This window comes from Sander lucioperca, chromosome 1 (assembly GCF_008315115.2).
Source record: "Sander lucioperca isolate FBNREF2018 chromosome 1, SLUC_FBN_1.2, whole genome shotgun sequence".
Classification (NCBI taxonomy): Eukaryota; Metazoa; Chordata; class Actinopteri; order Perciformes; family Percidae; genus Sander; species Sander lucioperca.
In genome coordinates this window covers 12,894,791-12,913,299 of record NC_050173.1, presented here as the reverse complement: position 1 = coordinate 12,913,299, position 18,509 = coordinate 12,894,791, and the positions used below count along the sequence as shown (strand labels likewise).

Below are 18,509 nucleotides of genomic sequence, written 5' to 3'. Positions count from 1 at the left end.
GGACTACAGTTACAAAATGCAACACGTGTCATGCGCGGAGTCTCCTCCTCTCACACGCATCACACCGGGACTGCTGGGCTTAAGTGCAACATGGAGCTTGAGGATGTAAAGAAAAAAAGAAAAACAAGAGAATTACCTTTGAGCAATTTTGGAGGAATTCGGAAGTATGGAACCATTTTAAAGAAGTCGTGGGCAGTGACAACATATGTGTCGGCTTTGTCGAGTGCATTAAGTGCGGCACGCTGCTCGCCTATGACAGCAAATAAAACGGGGATTGGACGATGAACAGACACATGAAGCAGGCTCACCATGGCAGAAAAGACAATGTCCTCTTTTGTTACTGCTCCAAGCATAGGCTACCCCTGAGGGCGAGGCAAGCCCTCACAGAGAAATGCGTTGTTTTTTTTTTTATGTCTTCATTCAGATCCATTTGCGATTCATTCCATTCTGAATAAACAAACAGCGCAGTTCACATGCTTCGTCCTTGTTGCATTATTCATTAAGATCATTTTAAACAGATTTCTGCAGTTCAAACAACTCTGAATTGTAGTTGAGAACGTCAGTTATAACGGCACAACGTGCATGGGCTTGGGTAGGGTCGGGCTTGATTTTTTGGGCCCGATCTAAGCTCTATTGCAGTTGGTGCTAATTGGAGCTTGTGAGCGCTGATCGCGGTTACGTGTCAGTTAAACTTCTCATTTCCAATCCTATCTATAGAGCTCCAGCCAGCTCACAGCGGGGTCTGTGAAGGTGGACATGCCGGGCGGCAAGCCAGCGACCCTGGAAGGCACCCGCCAGCTGTCACGTCAGACTGTGGATCTTCTAAACTCCGACACAGTCGGACCAAATTTGCATTTAGCCATCAATTTTCGTAAAACGGCCCATATTTGAGCTCTACATAGTTGATTTATCGCATAAAAAAGTCTCAGAAGTGAATTTAGTAATGAAATAGCAGGCGGACAATGTATAAAGTTTCCAGTTGTTGGCCACAACAGCAATCCATGGTTGATGTGATTGTTGTAGCACTTTGCACACCAACACACTTAACTTTGAATTTCTGATTGGGCGGGCCAGCTGTCAATATGGGTTATTACCCAGTGTGCTTTGTTAAATGGTCTCAATGTTTTATTATTTTATTTCATGTGAATAATAACTTAGTATTTGAAGTAATGCAGGAAGTGTGCATTTAGTTTCCATACTTATTGTGTTTCCACAACAATGTTAGTGAGTAAATCTACTGAAATGGCCTCCATAACAGTGGAGTGTGATGTGTAAGATGAGAAAGCAGAGGTTAAGTCATGTATGTCATGGTTGTAAAAAAACAGTGGCTATCTGTACATCTTTGCTAAGTGTAAACCAGTACAAAACGCATCAATAAATTGTTGGGGAGGGTCATGCCTTTTTTCCCAATCATTTTGGAGGTTCATAGAAACATGTATTGCTGGCGAAGGAAGGGTCAAGCCTATTTTGACTAAAGATACCAAAACTCCTCCGGTAGCCCCTCAAATAAAAAAACAGTCCCTAAGTGGATATAACTATGGAGGAAAGAGCTCTCACTAAGTTTCATTTTTTTAAACACTGAATTTAAATGCAATCTCTCTCGTTCTCTCTCTCATACTCACATCCTGTACTGCCTTACAAGTCTGTAACATAAGCCATTTTTAAAGAGCTTTTGTAATGAGGTACATTTTTTGCGAGTAAGGAAAAGGAGACATCACATACTCTGTCAGAGATGGAAATGTGTCTGTGTGATCACTGATCCCTCTGAGTGTAGTAGCCTGGAGAAATGCTGAAACTTAGGAACTCGTCATTCTGATTCTGACTAAAGTTAGGATTGTGGGAGATGAAGCCATGGGGAGTTGTCAGAAATATTTCTGCCATAGGAGAGCAACTGTATGTCTGCTTTTCACTCCCTCTTTTTCTCACTCTCTCTTATAATACATTATCGGCCTCTCTTTCCTTCTCTCTCCTCATTATCTTCTTCTTACCTACATCAGGCAGTTCCTTCTCAAATTTTGTTCTTCTCATCTGAAATAATATAGTTGGTACCACCTGGTGAAATTAATAAAAGGATTAACCATATGATCTTAAATTGTTTAAAGGTAACCAAGGTTGATCCGATCCACACACGTTTGGAAGCACGCACAGAAATACACACATTGACAAACACACAGCCATTCAGCCTCAACTTGTTCACTTGAATTACAGCTTATACGTAAGTGAGTTGTTTTTGGAGTGTAATCATTTACTTTCAAACCTCTGTGATGAGCTGTCAGGGTGGGCACGTTTGCAGAGCCAGTCCCAGTGATCAGAGTACTGGACAAACAATCCTTCTGTCTTCCTATTTCACTAAGCTGAGCGCACTTCAGACTTTGTGGTCTTCATACACAGTCGTTAATCGATTAAATGAGCCTGAATCATACTGGGAAATGCCCAGTAGACAATAATGTTAATAATAAGCAGCCCAGTATGTTATTGGTTATATTGCATACATTTTTTTAACCATGCCAGATAAAAGAGCTCAGCATTAATCAGGAAAGATACAGAACCAAGAAAGATAAATGAACCTTTGAAAGCATCATTTTGAACCGCTGGTGTACCTACACCATGACCAGAGAAGCTAGGCTGGCGAAAGAGCAAGAGAAAACTGTGGGGGAGAGGCTTCAGTCAGAGGTATGAGTCACCAGACCTCAGAAAAAGTCCCTAATCATAAAAGATTTGTGTATGAATTGAAACAAGTGTCAAACAAGTGATTTGTTTGACAGGAACGTGGCTTTCAAAATGCCAGCTTTAATAAAAGAAGGAAAAGGAATGACAAAGGGCTTTTTATTAACACGATTGTTTGTAGTGACAGAACTTCTGAATCTATTTGTGACCCAAATGTTTATCATGATTGACACAGAGTCTTGAGTTTGACATGTCCTATAGCGCTTGTCTAAACTGATCAAACATAATGAGTTTTTTGTTGTATTATTGTTGTGGAGTGGAATTTGCATAGGCACCATGAAGGGGAGATGTTGGCAAGCTATTACACTGTGATTTTGAGTTTAAAGTTAAAATCCCTAAGATGTCAGCCTATAGTAAAATCAAATCCTTAAACAGCTACTTTGTCAGAAGTACAACAGAAGAACACGGGCTGTATATGTGCAGCGAAACAAACTCACATTGTTTAAATAAAGAAGTCAGTCATTATTCGGCCTTTTTCCATCATGCCATAAGCAACCGCTGATCTGATTTCATGCTGCACAGTGAGTAGTTTCCATACAACAGCAGGAATTGGTTACCTTACTTCATGCAATTTTAGGACATGCATTGTTTCCTGTGAATCCCTCGACTTAATGAAAATCGTAATGGTTATAACTTTAAGGCTCAGTCTCTCAAACCTTTTCCATTATGCCCCCATCGAAAAAACATTCACTGATTCTTAATAGCCTTGCTAGCATCAGAGCACTCTTTTTTGGTATTTTTTCCTTAATGAATAAGATTCATTCATCTTTAACTGTGCTCCGCAATTCATTTTTTAAAGAATGGATTAAAACACCAGCCAAATAGAAAACTAGTGCGGTATCCCATGAATAACAGACAATTAATTTATAAGCCGGTTTATCCACAGATTCTGAAAAGTCACTGCTCATCTGAACTCTCCTTCAACTCTCCCTACATAGTTTACAGTCCTCTTTTCTCACCGAAAATTACTCCCATTCACCAGTATGTTCTCCTTTCAGACTCTGAGAGGAAGAACTTCTGTTTGTACATGTAGAATTATGTCGGTATATGTGGGACATCTCGCCCTTTAGTATTAAACTAGTCCTCGGGGCTGTCTATGACAATCGATATGTGAATCAATATCCATGTTTTTGCTCCTTTTTTGACTAAGGTACATGTTTGCCTCATTTGATGCAAGACACGACACTTGAAAAAGAGGTCAAAATTGTCAATAAAATCCAGCTGTCTAAGACCTGGAGCACATCTGCGCGTGATGTGCTACCAGAATAACCTTGAAAACCTGTGTTAGTGTAAACATTGAAAAGGATGTTGATGGAAGAAAGTAATTGGATGATTTTCTGTACTATAAAGTACCTTCAGTGTTTTTTTTTTTGTATCGCAGCAATCACAGATGAACAAGTTTAAATGTTGGGACACTGTCTTGTTAGCTTTTGCTTTTTGAATTAATAAAGGAATATCCATCAACACACCACTTTGTTCATTTTTAACCAATTTCTAGCTAGTTGGCTCAGGAGCCTTGATTAAATGTCCTAGAGTAGCCTGCAACGGCTGAATCTCTTTGTGTATTTACACAAAGTGCTTTTGTGGGGAGAAAGAAGGCGAGTGCACTGTGTAGAAACAGAAAAGTAGGAAGTGGCAAAGACTGGAGAGTGGAGAGAAAAGTAAGGGAATGAGAGAGACAACGAGAGAATGGAGGAGTTGAGTTTCAGAAGACAACAGGGAAGACATACCTAGCTTGACGTCTAAGTGGTTTTCTGTTACTTAATACTTTTTCCGGTTTCTACTGTCGCTGACAGAAAGAAATAGCTTGAGAGATGTTAAGTGTGATGAGAGGAAGGAAGATAATTTAAAGAAAGAAGGAAGGAAAAGGAAAAACTGACAAGTTGTTCCTGAAGGCTGATGCCATAATCTCTTCAGATGCACATTGTATTCTCAATTTATTACCAGTATGTGTGAGCACCTAACCATGAAATACAAAAAAACGATGGAATCAAATAAGATATGCAAACAGACATTTTTGTTTGGGTGCAGGTCTGTCTCAGTGGTAAACATTGTGTAGTTGACCTTTTATGCTTTAGTGCTTTTATATAATTTCAAGCTATCTCTCCACTCTGCTCTTCTCTTGCCAGTACCTATCCTGCTTTCTTTTTATGCTTCATTCGGTCTCCGGTGCTCAGCGCCGTCTTTCCCACACTTACCTTTTTCATCCTTTCCCCGTCTTCATGTTCATCTGTGATGTGTCACTCTTACACTTGACATACTCCTCATCTTGTCTCCTCCCATAGATTTGACCTCTCTTACCCTATCTTCCTTTAATTTTCCTTTTCTTCTTGTTTCTTGATCATTATTTTCTCCTCTCACTCACCCAACTCTCCTCTCTTGTCTCCACTTTAACTTGTCTCCTGTCCACATTCTTCATTAGCTTTCAATTCCCCTCTGTCCTTCTTCCCCTCTTCACCCCCTCTTTTTCCTCTTCTACTTGTATGTAACATATTCCCTCCTTTCTCTGTCCTCTCTCAGAGTGAGGACCTTCCCTAAGGAATCGGCCTTACTGGGCAGGGACACTGTTCGAGCCCTGATGTACTACGCCCTTAAGGTCTGGAGTGACATCGCACCACTAAACTTCCACGAGGTGGCCGGCAGTGATGCAGACATTCAAATCGACTTCACTAAGGCCGACCACAATGATGGATATCCCTTTGATGGGCCAGGGGGCACCGTGGCGCACGCATTTTTCCCCGGAGAGAGGTTCACAGCTGGGGATACACACTTTGATGATGATGAGGCCTGGACCTTCAGGTCTCCAGGTGAGGAACTGTTGCAGTCTGCTACATTAAACCACAGTGTCTATGTTTTAGTACAAATGTGTAACATATTTTTGGTGTAGGGATGCTACTTTAGAGGCTTTTTTCTGACCGATAGCCGAGCCTCGTTAACAGATCGTTAATTGTTAAAAGACAATGGAGTCCCTGTTCACCCATCCTGGCTCGGACATACTTTTAGCGTTCTGTGGACAGCTGCGGACTTGTACCGATCATGCAGCCACGATGTTCCATCGACAAAAGCAGCCACTTTTCCTGGAACTGCTTGCACAATGGACACAAGTCCACAGCGGTCTGTGGCGTTTATGTCTGAGCCTGTCTCCACCAAATTCACCTGCGAGGTTGTCAGCTGTGTGTCTGCCTGGCATACTCTGTGTATAGGACAACCAATTTAACCCTCAAGTCCTCATTGATATAGTTGCATGTGTCACGTAGCTCTTCGCTGTGTCTTTTATCATGCAAAAAAAGTTTTCTAATAACTTTTTATTTTTGTTTTTATAATATTGTTTTTAACTGATATTAATTGGTCAAAAATCTTACTGTCTTTTAACAGTTTAACGGTTAACCCTAATTTGGTAGAGCAGTAGTGGTAGGGTGCACATCCCCACTGGTGAGGTGCAGGGCAAAAAGGTGCTGGATACAACTGAAAAGAATGAAATGCCCGTACTATGCTAACACTCCCATACGTTTATTGTGCTGCAACATTTCTGAGGAAGACCCAGCAGGGTCAAAACATTGCGTATGTATGCCACTGGCAACTGCAGAAGACCCCCTGGGGTACCCCTGGTTGGGAATCACTGTTGTAGATGATACTGTAGTACAGTTCTCAATTGCTTTCTACTTCTTCGCCAATCAACTCATTGCAATGTCTGTGTGCATGCCGACATCCTAAAATGTCTACAAAATAATGAAGATTGTTGGCAGAGCGATCTTTGCACTACCCTGCGTGACCGGGACACTTCATATGAATCCCACTACTTTTCTTGGCAAAACCCGCCCTGTATAGCAGCTGAGTGGTTAGGCAGATTGTTGAGGTTAGGCATGGACCTCGAGTGGTTAGGGTCAGGATAGTCTATATCCACGAAGTTGCACTTCCGGGATTGCTCTGGTGCTGCTGGAAATTCCGCCAGATCACGCTCTTTTCGCCCGGATATCCGTTACCTTATGCTTTCTTTGTTTTGGAATATTAAACTTTGGTCAATTTATGAGGACTATGGTTCTGCACCTCAGATCTCTGCAGGGTAAATCCAGACAGCTAGCTAGACTATCTGTCCAATCTGAGTTTTCTGTTGCACGACTAAAACAACTTTTGAACGTGCACATGTTCCACCAAAACAAGTTCCTTCCTGAGGCTATTTTGCAGCAGAACCGTAGCTTTGTCGGGCGCTTAGTGCCGGCCATGACGATTGTGATTGGTTTAAATAAATGCCAATAAACCAAAGCATGTTTTTCTCCATTCCCGGAATGCTGTGTGGACTAGCCAGACCTTCCTTAGCAGCGCTGTGGAGGAAGGTCTGGCAAAGCAAGACTAGGGTCAGGATAGCCCCATTGGTCAAGGGATAGGACTTGAGCATGCGAGCATGGACGCCTGCCAATCCTAGCGCTTCAATGCTACACAGGGCGTGTCTTGCCAAGGAAAGCAGTGAAGAGCAGTATGAATCCATGATGACACGACATTGGTTTTCAAAGGTTTCTCTTTAGTAATGCTGCCTAATTAGTTCATGGACAGAAAATTAATAATCAGCATATAATAACTGATAAATTGCTTAAGCTCTTGAACCAAAAATGCCCAACATTGCATTGCATTCCAGTTTCTCAAATGTGAGGATTTGCTGCTTTTCTCTGAGACATTTTGTTGTTAAAGTAAATATGTTTGGTTTTGGACTGTTGCTCTGACATAACAAGAAATGTATAGACTTCATGGGCTCTCAAAGCTTGTTATAGCATATTATATGTATTTAGCATTTCAGTGACAATTGAAATGATTGATTGAAAAAAGGATTGAAAGATTCTAGACTATTATCCTATTGTAGTGAGGTCAAGGCAGAAGTTTCAGTAAAACTAAATCTAAATTATTTGCATGGCTCGATATCATGTTTTAGTTTTTTGATGTTTTGATTTTGGTGAACCGATGCTTAAGTCAATATCAAGATGGCTTATTAACCTGAGCCAGTACAGGTTGTATTGTGTCATTAAGTCTGTTATTACTGTCATCGACACAGGCTGTTGACACTGGCCAATTCCAGTGAAACATATTCATTCAGTGTGTTTTTGCTTTGAGCTTTGTGGGCTAATTGATTGCTTTATGCAGTGTTATCCAGAATCATCTGACCAAATTACTTTCATCAAACAGTTTTGAAAGAGCTTGATTACCCGCTGAGGGAGATCTGCGAGTTTGAAATGAGGACAGAATGACAGCGGCTCTAAATGGAATTCAATCAGCTCTGCCAATCAAAAACAGACCAGCTAATATTAGAAATATCCGTTGTTCTTTGACAGCCCAGGAAAACACTACCCAGTGCTTTGGTGTTTTGGCTGTATAAAATAACCTCCATCCATTCAGTCTTTCACACGTTCACTCGCTCACAATACAATATCTGTCCTCTCTGCAGACATCATCATTCACCCACCTCCTCTTTGCACTCTCTGTGTCCTTGTTATCTTATGAATAATTGTGAATTTTCTCTGAAACTTCACTCTGGTGCAAATTAAATTATTGGTGGCACAGCAGGACCATTTTTTAAAAATGTGACCACATTGTCACGCTCTCTAAACCATGGCAGTCTTGTCACTCATCATCATCATCCTCATTTCTCCCCACTGTCCTTTGCAACTTTTTTTAAAGGAGGGGGAGGGAGGTGGCAAGCAGGAAAGGGCAGGGGAGCATTATAAGTCCTCTCATCCGGATGAAATGAGCGGATGGAGTGATCTAGTCGCACTGAATGCATCGTCAGGCAGAGGCTGTCTCTGCGCGGTCACACGAATGACAGCATAAATCATTAACTCTCCTTTTCTCTGACTCGCTTTCTTTAGTCTTCCTTTCATCTGGATGACTGAACTTAAAATGCCCTTCCTCTCTCCTCTGCTCAGTACCTCCATTCATCCCTTCTTTCTGAAAGATGGATGGGCAGCGAGGGGGAGAGGGAAATGTGATAAGAAGAGAGGTAGAGATGACGTGAGAAATATTTGGCGAAAACCTCTCTCACAAGTTTCCAAACTAAGAAAAAACAAGTGAAGCATGAAAGTTCATATAAGTATGACACAACAATCCCAATTCAAGTCGTTGGATTACTAGGTCAAAACAAGTCTAAACCTGTTTGACGTAATAACTGTTTTATTTTAATTACACTGCAACAAAGGTTTCAATATCCCAACATGGCAAAGTCACAAAGATTATAGATTATGATCAATTAACACGTGAGTAAGCAAGAACACGTTTTGATAATGTTATCTCAAATAGATTGTATCCTTATAAAAAAAAAATGTGCTAAAAATGTTTTATTATCACCTGTCAGTGGAATCCAGCTGCAGTTAAAAGGATGCATTGCAAGGTTCAGTATGTACAAAGATGACACACACACAAAATATAAAGAAGTTCAAATCTTACCTGCGCATTGGGTGTAATTTTCCCATGGTTTCAAATAGTTACAAATCTTGTTGAAAGGTGCTAAGGCTAAATAAATATACATCCATCCACAGTGTCTGTTTGACATATCATCAAGCTGAAAACATTGTGGTTTTGTGGTTGGTGTGAGGGAATTTGACCACTTAATTTTGGGTAAGACAACCTGGACTTTCACGGCGTAGGTGTTTTCTTTTTTTTGTATAAAGTATGTCAACTCCATGGCAGAGGAATTTTAAAAAATGAATAAATTGATGGAATTTTCTAATTATTTCTGCTGTTTGTGAGTAATTGATGTTGGTACTTTGCCTTTGTTTCTATACAATTGCAAACAGTACCTAAGCAGTAATTGTAATTGTTACCGCCATGCTGTGTGTACCACCGTCTGCTGAAAAGTCCCCGAAGCCAAGACATGAAGGGGTGCCAAAAGTTTGTGATACACAGGGTTTGCCATTACTCCTTCTCTGTTTCCAAATGAAGCCTTTTTCCCCTTCAGTAGAAACAGAATTGCACGACTTGGCAGCTTATTCATATTTCTACCTCTTTCTCACCTCACCCTCAGACATCCCAAATAGAATAATTCCTGGATGAAAGAAAAAAACTGACATGAATACCTGGCTAGAAGCAAAACAGAGAGACATCTGTAAGCAGGCAGTATCTTACGAAGCAGCTGCACAATATGAGTGACTTTGCCACACAGACGCATTGACTTAGGAATGAGTAGGCCTGTACACTGATTTTCAGGGTTATGTGTGCATTATCTTGTGCAATACACTGTAAGAAACAAAGCTCAGTTACAATTGTACCAGTACACCAGTACTTAATTTGAGATTGCTGCATTCTGAGAAAGCCTGGCTCCGCCCTCCTACTTACTTCCGGTCAAATATTAACCGGTCCAATCAGCGAACAGAGGGAGTGGCTGAGAACGATGACGTTGAGGACGTGCACTAGAAAGATGCGAGCGAAGCCATTCGGTCCGTTGTGGCAGCAACGCTGCCGAATATCCAGAAGTTAAAGCCCGAGCAAGAACAATCTTTGCTGAGTTGTGTTGGTGGCCATGATGTTGTGGCCCTCCTCCCCACAGTGTTCGGAAACAGTTTGATTTTCCAGCTTGCTCCGTTAGTGGTGAAGTAGTTGGCTAAGGCTAACACTAGCGGTGCTAATGCTAATAGCCTTGACGGTCCCCCCTCTTGTTGCACATGCGCATGACATACGTCACGACCAAACGTTAGCGATTGGTTATGGCAGATCCAGAGTGGCTCTGGGCAGATCCAATAGTTTTAAACGTCAACAGAGTACCTTCTTCAAGGAAGTTAACACTTGTTAATGGAGAGTGGCCAGACTCTCTGTACAAATGAAATGTACGAGAGTCTGGTAGGACCAGGCTACATTCCCATGGGTGAATTCCAGGAAATCCTGCAATTGTATTTGGATGTCATAACATATTTGTTGTAAGTTGTCTGTGTGGTGATTGGTTGCTATAGTGCTGCTGTGATGCTCAGTTGCATTTTGTTCACGATTCTTATCATATCAGTAGCTCTGATCTTTTCAACCTATTTACTTTGTTGTTAAGTGTGCATACAGTTATTCGCTTGTCACAGACAATAAACAGGAGAAAAAGTCAACTCTGCAAAAAAAAGGGCTGATATTTTGTGAGACCAAAAGTTCAGTCGCTTGTCTGATATCACAGATCTGAAGGATGAATTTGATTAAGCATTATCTTTCTTCCGAACAAAATTTTAAGTGTTGAAATAAATCGCATCTCTCAGCTAGATGTTAGCCAAAAAGAATTGTGGATTTAACCAGGGGAATTGGGGTCAGACAACCTTGATGTTGATGGAATAACTTTTGTTTCCCTTCATTAGTAAGAATGTGGTAGCAGAACACAACTTTGAATTTAAAAGCTCAATCTCAAATATCACAGATCTGGATTGTGAAACTGGTTTAACATTTTGTTTCATAGAGTAACTTCATGCCAGGTTAACATGGTTTCATTCTGTTTAAATGTTGTCCAAAAGAATGGTCTATAGAAAGACCCAGAGCCCCATGGTGTGTTTTGACCTCATGTTTTAGATCAAACCGTGAGAGAGTGTATGTGTATGTGTGTGTGTGTGTGTGTGTGTGTGTGTGTGTGTGTGTGTGTGTGTGTGTGTGTGTGTGTGTGTGTGTGTGTGTCTGTGTGTGTGTCCATGTGTGTGTCAGTGTGTCCCAGCTGGTGAGTCTGTGATGGGGCCAGGAACTGTGTGGGTCTTCCTCTTTTGTTTTTTGCGCTGTCAGGGCTGTGAGCCATATGTTACCGGACAGCAGCTCAATCTGCTCCAATTAGACCTCCCACCAGGCCGCAGCAGTGGCAGGACAAGCAGAGGATGCTGTAGTGTAGCCTCAGTGTGTGCTTGAATGTGTGTATGGGGCGATGCGGGAGCAGGGACAGCTGCATACATGTAAGTTTGGTTAATGGGAGCAGGGCAGTGAAGGAGGGAGCAGTCAGAGATATGACCTGGGCTACGACTGTCATTTATTTCTCACTGTGCTGTAACAGTCTGCCTCCACAGTGCTTTCCAAAATAGTTATTCACAGGTTATAACACTAAGCTGCAGTGAAGATTACTGAATAAGCCAGTAAAATTGCTTTAAAAAAAAACTAAAATCTGTATGAACAACAAAGTTATTGACCTTAATTGACCAAATTACCTTAAAGTGCTAATTTAAAAAAAGAAAATTGTATTTTATCTTTTTTTTTTGTGATCAACTTTTTATTAGCACCTTCAGGCATACAAAACAAATTCCACAATGTGTGACAGGTAATATCAGATGGTGCACAGAACAGAGAAACACAAATTGAACAAGAACAAAAACCCTCTCCCACCCCCCACCCTCTGCGGTCTCGAGGAAAACAAAACAAACAAACAAACAGAAACCACACCTTGCCTAATCACTCTCCTCTAATTCTTGTGGGGTTGAGGTCATTAAGTCTGATATTTGCACTGCTGTGCTTTCCCATAGGCTGATAGTTGATGATTTGGCTTTGCTAATCCTTGCTGTAGAGAGCTCAAGCATAATTATGTCTAGAAAATACGGTCTTAAGTGCTAATTTTAAAGATAAGGTTGATTTTGCCAGCCATAAATTATTCAGGGAGATTAAAGAATGATGATACCATTGTGCTTGTACAGTAGAGTGGCCTTGGATGTAAGAGAAAATATGGGTAGATTCTCTGAATCTGGTTGGCAGGTCGATCCCCGGATCCTTCTGTCCGCGTGTCAAAGTTTTCTTGAGCAAGACACTGAATCCCAAGTTACTCCCCGGGTGCTATGTGGCTGCCCACTACTTCTAAGGATGCAGGTTAAATGCAGAGATTGAGTTTCACTACATTGTACTTATGTATGTAATAAATACAAATTCTTTCTCAGGGTGGAATTCACATCCAGTGCATCAAACTTTTTCATCTGTAAAAGAAGCACAGACTGCTATTTTTGAACCGTTAAATCTTCTGAAGACAAAAAAACTTCTCAACTTTCTTTAATCAGCTCCCCAGAGATAGCCACAGACTGGTAGAATCGTCCTCTGTGGTGTTGGAGTGTTCATCTCACCTCTTGATTATAATGCTTTGTTAAGCCGTTGAGTTTGCCTTCTTTCCCAATCTGAGGCTGCCAGACTGGCGAACTGAGGCATAGAGGAAAAAGTTAATTGAACAACTCTTAATTTCTATAAGTCACACTCTGCCAGCCTTACCTTGCTGCTATCTCACAACATTCTCCCCCAGCATCATCAACTTGTCTCTAAGGCATAGCTGATGTCAGTATCACTGCTTCTACATGTCGTTCTGCCTGCAAGTACAGCAGACATTAAGTCCTGCTCTCAGCTCTGCTCCCACAAAGCTATCAGATTCATAAATTGTTGTTCTTAGCAATTTTTTTCAAAAGCATGCTAATCCCTTGAGAAGATGTAAACTTGTTAGGTCAGCCCAGAGGGTAAAAAGTGAATGTTAGTGCTTCAGCAGATTGTAGAGCTATGTTATCGTCTTTAAAAAAAATGAACCTTATCACACAAATCCGTAGCTGAGTAATTGCCTTTGCTAATTCCCTTCCCCCATGTCCTGGTGCATTGTTCTCAGCGGGACCCTAAATCTGGGTACGCCAAGGCCATCTCCTAATGTGTATGATGATGCTGAATAGTGGAATATTAAGCACCACATTTAGCGGACCAGTTCACCCCCACTGTGTGATTGATAGTTCCGACGTCCATTAGGAGTCGCGAGAGGGTGGAATCTCTCTATGACAGATTTGTGCTTTGACAGACAACAGATTGCTTCTATTACTTAGCGCTCTGCCAGCAATCTGCTTTTGCAAACTGATTACCCTGACTAAAACAAAAGCGTCATTAGGCAGGTGAATTTTTCATGACATTCCTTTTTTTTCTGTGTGCACTACTGTGGATTGCATGCATCCTTGTGTGTACTGTTTATGTCTCTTTCTGGATGTGCTCCTCTGTGAGAGAGAATAAACAAAAATAAACAAATTGGATAGTTTAATGCTACTATATTATCATTCATATAAACTTCTTATCAGATAATATGACATACAAACATATATTAGGGTGACCCCAGTCACTTTTCCCCCAAGTGTGCATTAGACAGTATTCACTTTGAATTTTAAATCTTACATCATAAATGTCTACCTACCAAAACTTGGTTACAAAATAAGTGTGCGAGTGACCAACGATGTGCAGGATTTCTGGTTTCTTCTCAAGTATGTAATTGTAACATTTGAAAGTTATAGTGTGAAATCTGTAAGGAACAATAAAGGTGACCATAGACAGGTTAGAAAAAGAAAAACTGTCTTTCTCTGCCCCTGTGGTAGAGGTGAATAGGGAGAGTTATGTAGGAAAGTGCAGTTACAGCCTCTAAAAGAACAAGGAACATGGCAGAGTCACTGATATATGGGGAGAATGGTATAATTAAGACTATTTAGGCTACATCATGTTGTTACATGTTACTAATATTAAGCATCACTGAAAGTGTAATTTAAAGTTTTGTCTTTGTCTTTAAACCCATCATTTATGTAACGTCACATCTTGCCTTTGCCACATTTGCAGACTGATGCTGGCTGTAAGAGAGCAGACAATAACAAATTATTCATGTACAATACAAAATAGAAAACAGGAAAAAACTGCAAATAATACCACAAAACAGTACCAACACAGAAAATAGCAACAGGATCAGAATCCAGAGACAATAAACAAATTGCAACTTACTTATTTTTGGATTGCTTTTCCTCCAAAATGAAGTAAATATGACATGAACTGATCAGTCTAGTTCTCTCATCTTCTGTAAAGGGTACATACATATATATATATATATATATATATACACACATACATATGGCACAGTTGTTCAAATTTAACAAGAGTGACAGTGGACAGACTTGCAGTATCAGTGAGTTTGCACAATATAAGACTGAGCTGTGTTCATGTACCTCCAGTGGATAAACATGTAAACACAGAGCTCTGTTAGGGCACACTGAGAATGCAGGAGATATCAGGAAGGGATTTTACTCTTGTGGCCTGGAACATTTGTGTTTAAACCACAATACAGCTGATTGTTTTGTGCCATTACTTTTAATTAAAGTAACTGAGTTTTTAACTGTTGAGAACTACTCGGAATATTGAATTGCATTCATGTTCTGAAATGAAAAAAAACGTGACACAGGTATGATGAATGACACTCATTGCACTCACAATTGCAAAACCAATGTGCATTTTTACCACTAAGATAAATAAACAAGCCAAGGTGCTGTACTCATAGGCCACAGCATTACACCTGTCAAATGTGAAGGCTATCCTTTGAGCTAGCTGCTTCTTGTTAAGGTTTAGCCATGTACCAGAGGCCTGAGTAGTTACATCATACCGCATCACAATAAATGGAGCACTGTGTTCATTGCACAACAATGTCTGTTCACAGGCTGTATAAAACAATGATTTTATCATTCAAGTGTTGTGAGATATGTACAACATGTAGAAACATTTGCCTTTATACCATATGCTTTTGAGAGCTGTTGAACCCAGTAACAAAGAGGGGGGGAAAAAATCCCCCTACATGTTGAACATGTAGCTCAGTAGGTCATCGTCGACTCGATTTTGACAGAGCTGAAGAAGTATGACACAACCACAACATAAACTGATTATGTGCTACACAAGTTTGTTCCAGGCCCATTATTCAGTTTGCTTTCTGCCAATTTCTTATTAACTTTCTTGTATACTGATAAGTACGCTAAGCCAGGACTGAGTGGCAAGATGGTATTGCCGGTGAAAGCCTTGATAGGTTTCAAATTCTGCCCATAGTAGAGTTCATTTTACAAACATAGTTATGATAACAATAAACAACAGTACAACTAGCAATAACTTAAACCTTTATACTCTATATATTGTGTTAAGGAGATATACAGTAAAAAGCAGCACCACCAACTCTGGCCCTCCATTGTTTGTAAGGAAAACTCCCCAAGAAAACATTCTTTGTTCAAAAAAATGAAAGAAACCTTGAGCACACCAAGTAAAAAATGATTCCCAACCAAAATGTAGTGTAAAATGCAACTTTAGGTATTTGTAAAGTCACTGATTGTTTGTTTTTTTACCCACAAAGACAGCAGCTGCTTTTGTATATTACGGTGCTGTTGTCCATTCTGTTTACCAGTTCGAGGGAAAGCAGATGTATTGGTGAGGAGCACTGCTCAGGGGAAGAAGCTGTTCTCGTGCCTCGCTGTTTTGGCTCCAATTGTTCCAAGTAGCAGATATTTTGGAGAGTGAGGAAGTTGTTAGCAATGATCTCTGGTTACTCAATTATTTGTCTGGTCTGGTCTCATCCCGTGGGAGCAATGTTTTGCATAATGGTGGACTGGATGTTGGCTGTTGGCCACACCACTGTCATTGACCAGCTGTATGTCCTCAGCTGTTGCATGAATCATCATCCCATTGGATGAGCCTTCTTGTTGATTGCGTTTTAGTGGTCCTAAAAGAATATTGTACTTTCTAGGAACTTAAAGCCTTTACATTGTCTTTTAACAGACTTGTGTTGTGTAATGTTGCGCTAGGTGTAACTGTTAAGCAGGTAAACGAACCAACTGACAAAGCTAATGTTAGCTTGCTAATATATGACCCAGATAGGTTGGCATAATTGAATATTTCCCACTCAATCTAAAACTTAATGAATATGAAACAAATGTGTTCATGTATTCATACATAAATAAAGCACAATAAAACTTACATTTACAAAGGATTGGCACTTAAGTTTAATATATTGTTCACCCACTAAAACTGCAATTCTAGCTATGCTACAGCTTGTGATGCTACAGCGACTTCCTGTTTACAGGGATGAGCAACAGCTCACCTGGAGACTGAAGGCAGGATACATTCAGAAACCCATATCTCACTCAAAACAGCATGGATGTTTTTTTTTCCAAGTTTGTATGCGTGTGGAAGCACCAGAGACACAAAATAACACCCCAAATCCCAGAAAAAGTGATTTTTCTTTTTCATAATATGGGCACTTTAAAATATTTACCTTTATATCGGTTCCCAGGCTGTCAATGTTACTCCAGAGCCACTGTGACTGATTCTTCCACACACATGCTGGCCCTGTAGGCAAACTTCAGGGCATCCACTCAGGGGTGTGTGCTGTTTTTGAAGTAGCCAGACATACTTCTTTTAAAGGGCCGCTAAGTTGAAAGCCATTGCCTTCTGTGATTCTACTGTAGTTTTTGAGGACTGGATGAATGGAAGACAGGAAAAGTCTAGAGGTCTAGTAAATGAAGTAATTCTCATCTTTATCATTATGCAATGAAAGCATTTAGGTCGATAGAAACCTGCTTATCCAGCAGAACAAAGATTAAACCCCTAAATATAAAATAATTCAATAGCCTGTAGAGCCACACAAAACTCCTCTCTGTCTCTCTATCTCACTTAGCCTTCCTAAATGAATCTGGTTCATCCACCCAATTTTCTCCACTCCTACTTTGTCCACAGGCATTACATTCTTTCTTTTAGCCTCTTATGGACTGTGAATATGATGACATGGTTCATAGTCTGTTCTGAGCCCCTGTTCTCTCTCTTTCCTGCCTTTTGTCCACCTTTCCTCTCTGCACCATGTGCTTGTGTAGATTAGAGTTGGCATTTGCCTCCTGAATATCCCAGTTGGGTATACTAAGCACAAGTGCATGTCCCAAGCTGAGGCCAACCTTAGGTTAACTGAATGCAGACTTCAGCCTAGCCACCAAGGAACTCTAAGCTAGCTTGGCTCTCCATATTTTTGCTCTCCATATTTTTGCAAATCTAAATCTCCAAGCCCCAGGTTTTGTCTTGTTTGGCAATGTCAGACAAAGAGTTTGGGAGGCTTTTTCTTTTCGTTTTCTTGCTGAACATAGAGGGAAGAGTGTTTAAATAGCCTGCAGCCTCAGGTGTCTCTACGCACTCAGGTTTTGATTGTGAGCTGAGGGACTCAGACAGTTTTACCATAGTTATCTCACTACACCACATGCCTAACAGCACTCAAAGCCTCCTGAGCTGTCTGTCATGCCTCTTAATTTGCACCACAAGCAGATGAGCTGAAAAGGGATAAAATACCTGAACAGGGGTTTGACTGGGTCAATTTAAATTGGTCACATTGGCATATGTGGCCACTGGGTCTTTCCAAAGCCATTTACTAAAGATATTTCATGCCCTGTTCATACACAAACTCATGGTATATTGAACAATGCATTCAACACGTTTGACCGTTTGAACCATGCTATTGGTCATGGATTTAAAGCAGTTTACCAGAACCCATTCGCACATAACCTAAATCTACAACTTGTTCCATACACATAGCTGTAAGCCATAATATTCTAATGGTTATCACATTTAGAAAAACTATCACCATATTATGTCTCTAAATTAGTGGGAGGACCACAGTTGTTACTCTATTCCACTGTACCTATAGTATCTATAGTCACAATAGTAACTCATGTTAATGAACAGTGTCCACATTAAACTCATGTTGGGATCAGGTGTTTCTAGATAATTCTCAGGTTGTTGGTTTATTATGAAAGGGTTATAGATAATATATACTGTTCAATGGAGAATTGTTAGAAAAGTCAGATTGAGCATTTACCACCCATTTTCACCCACTAATTATTCTGTATTTTAAAAGAAAGTTTAGATTTAAACTACTGTGACATAAATTTAAAGTTGCCACAGTTCCTTGCAGCTTCACTAGCACTGTTTATAGCCTACCCTTTGACCTCTGCATTGTGTTTGTACAGTATGTTGCTTTCCCTTGATTGTTATTTCTGCTTTTTTTGATAATGTTTTAC

At 40.4% G+C, this 18,509-nt stretch overlaps 1 protein-coding gene across 1 annotated transcript in view; it reads left to right on the top strand.

Moving 5' to 3' along the window:
• LOC116048911 (matrix metalloproteinase-17-like) overlaps nt 1-18,509 on the top strand; it is a 78,521-nt gene that overhangs the window by 43,385 nt on the left and 16,627 nt on the right. Inside the window, exon 4 of the mRNA XM_031298220.2 lies at nt 5,248-5,534. Within this exon, the coding sequence (XP_031154080.1) occupies nt 5,248-5,534 (287 nt within the window). The remainder of the gene's footprint in view (nt 1-5,247; nt 5,535-18,509) is intronic.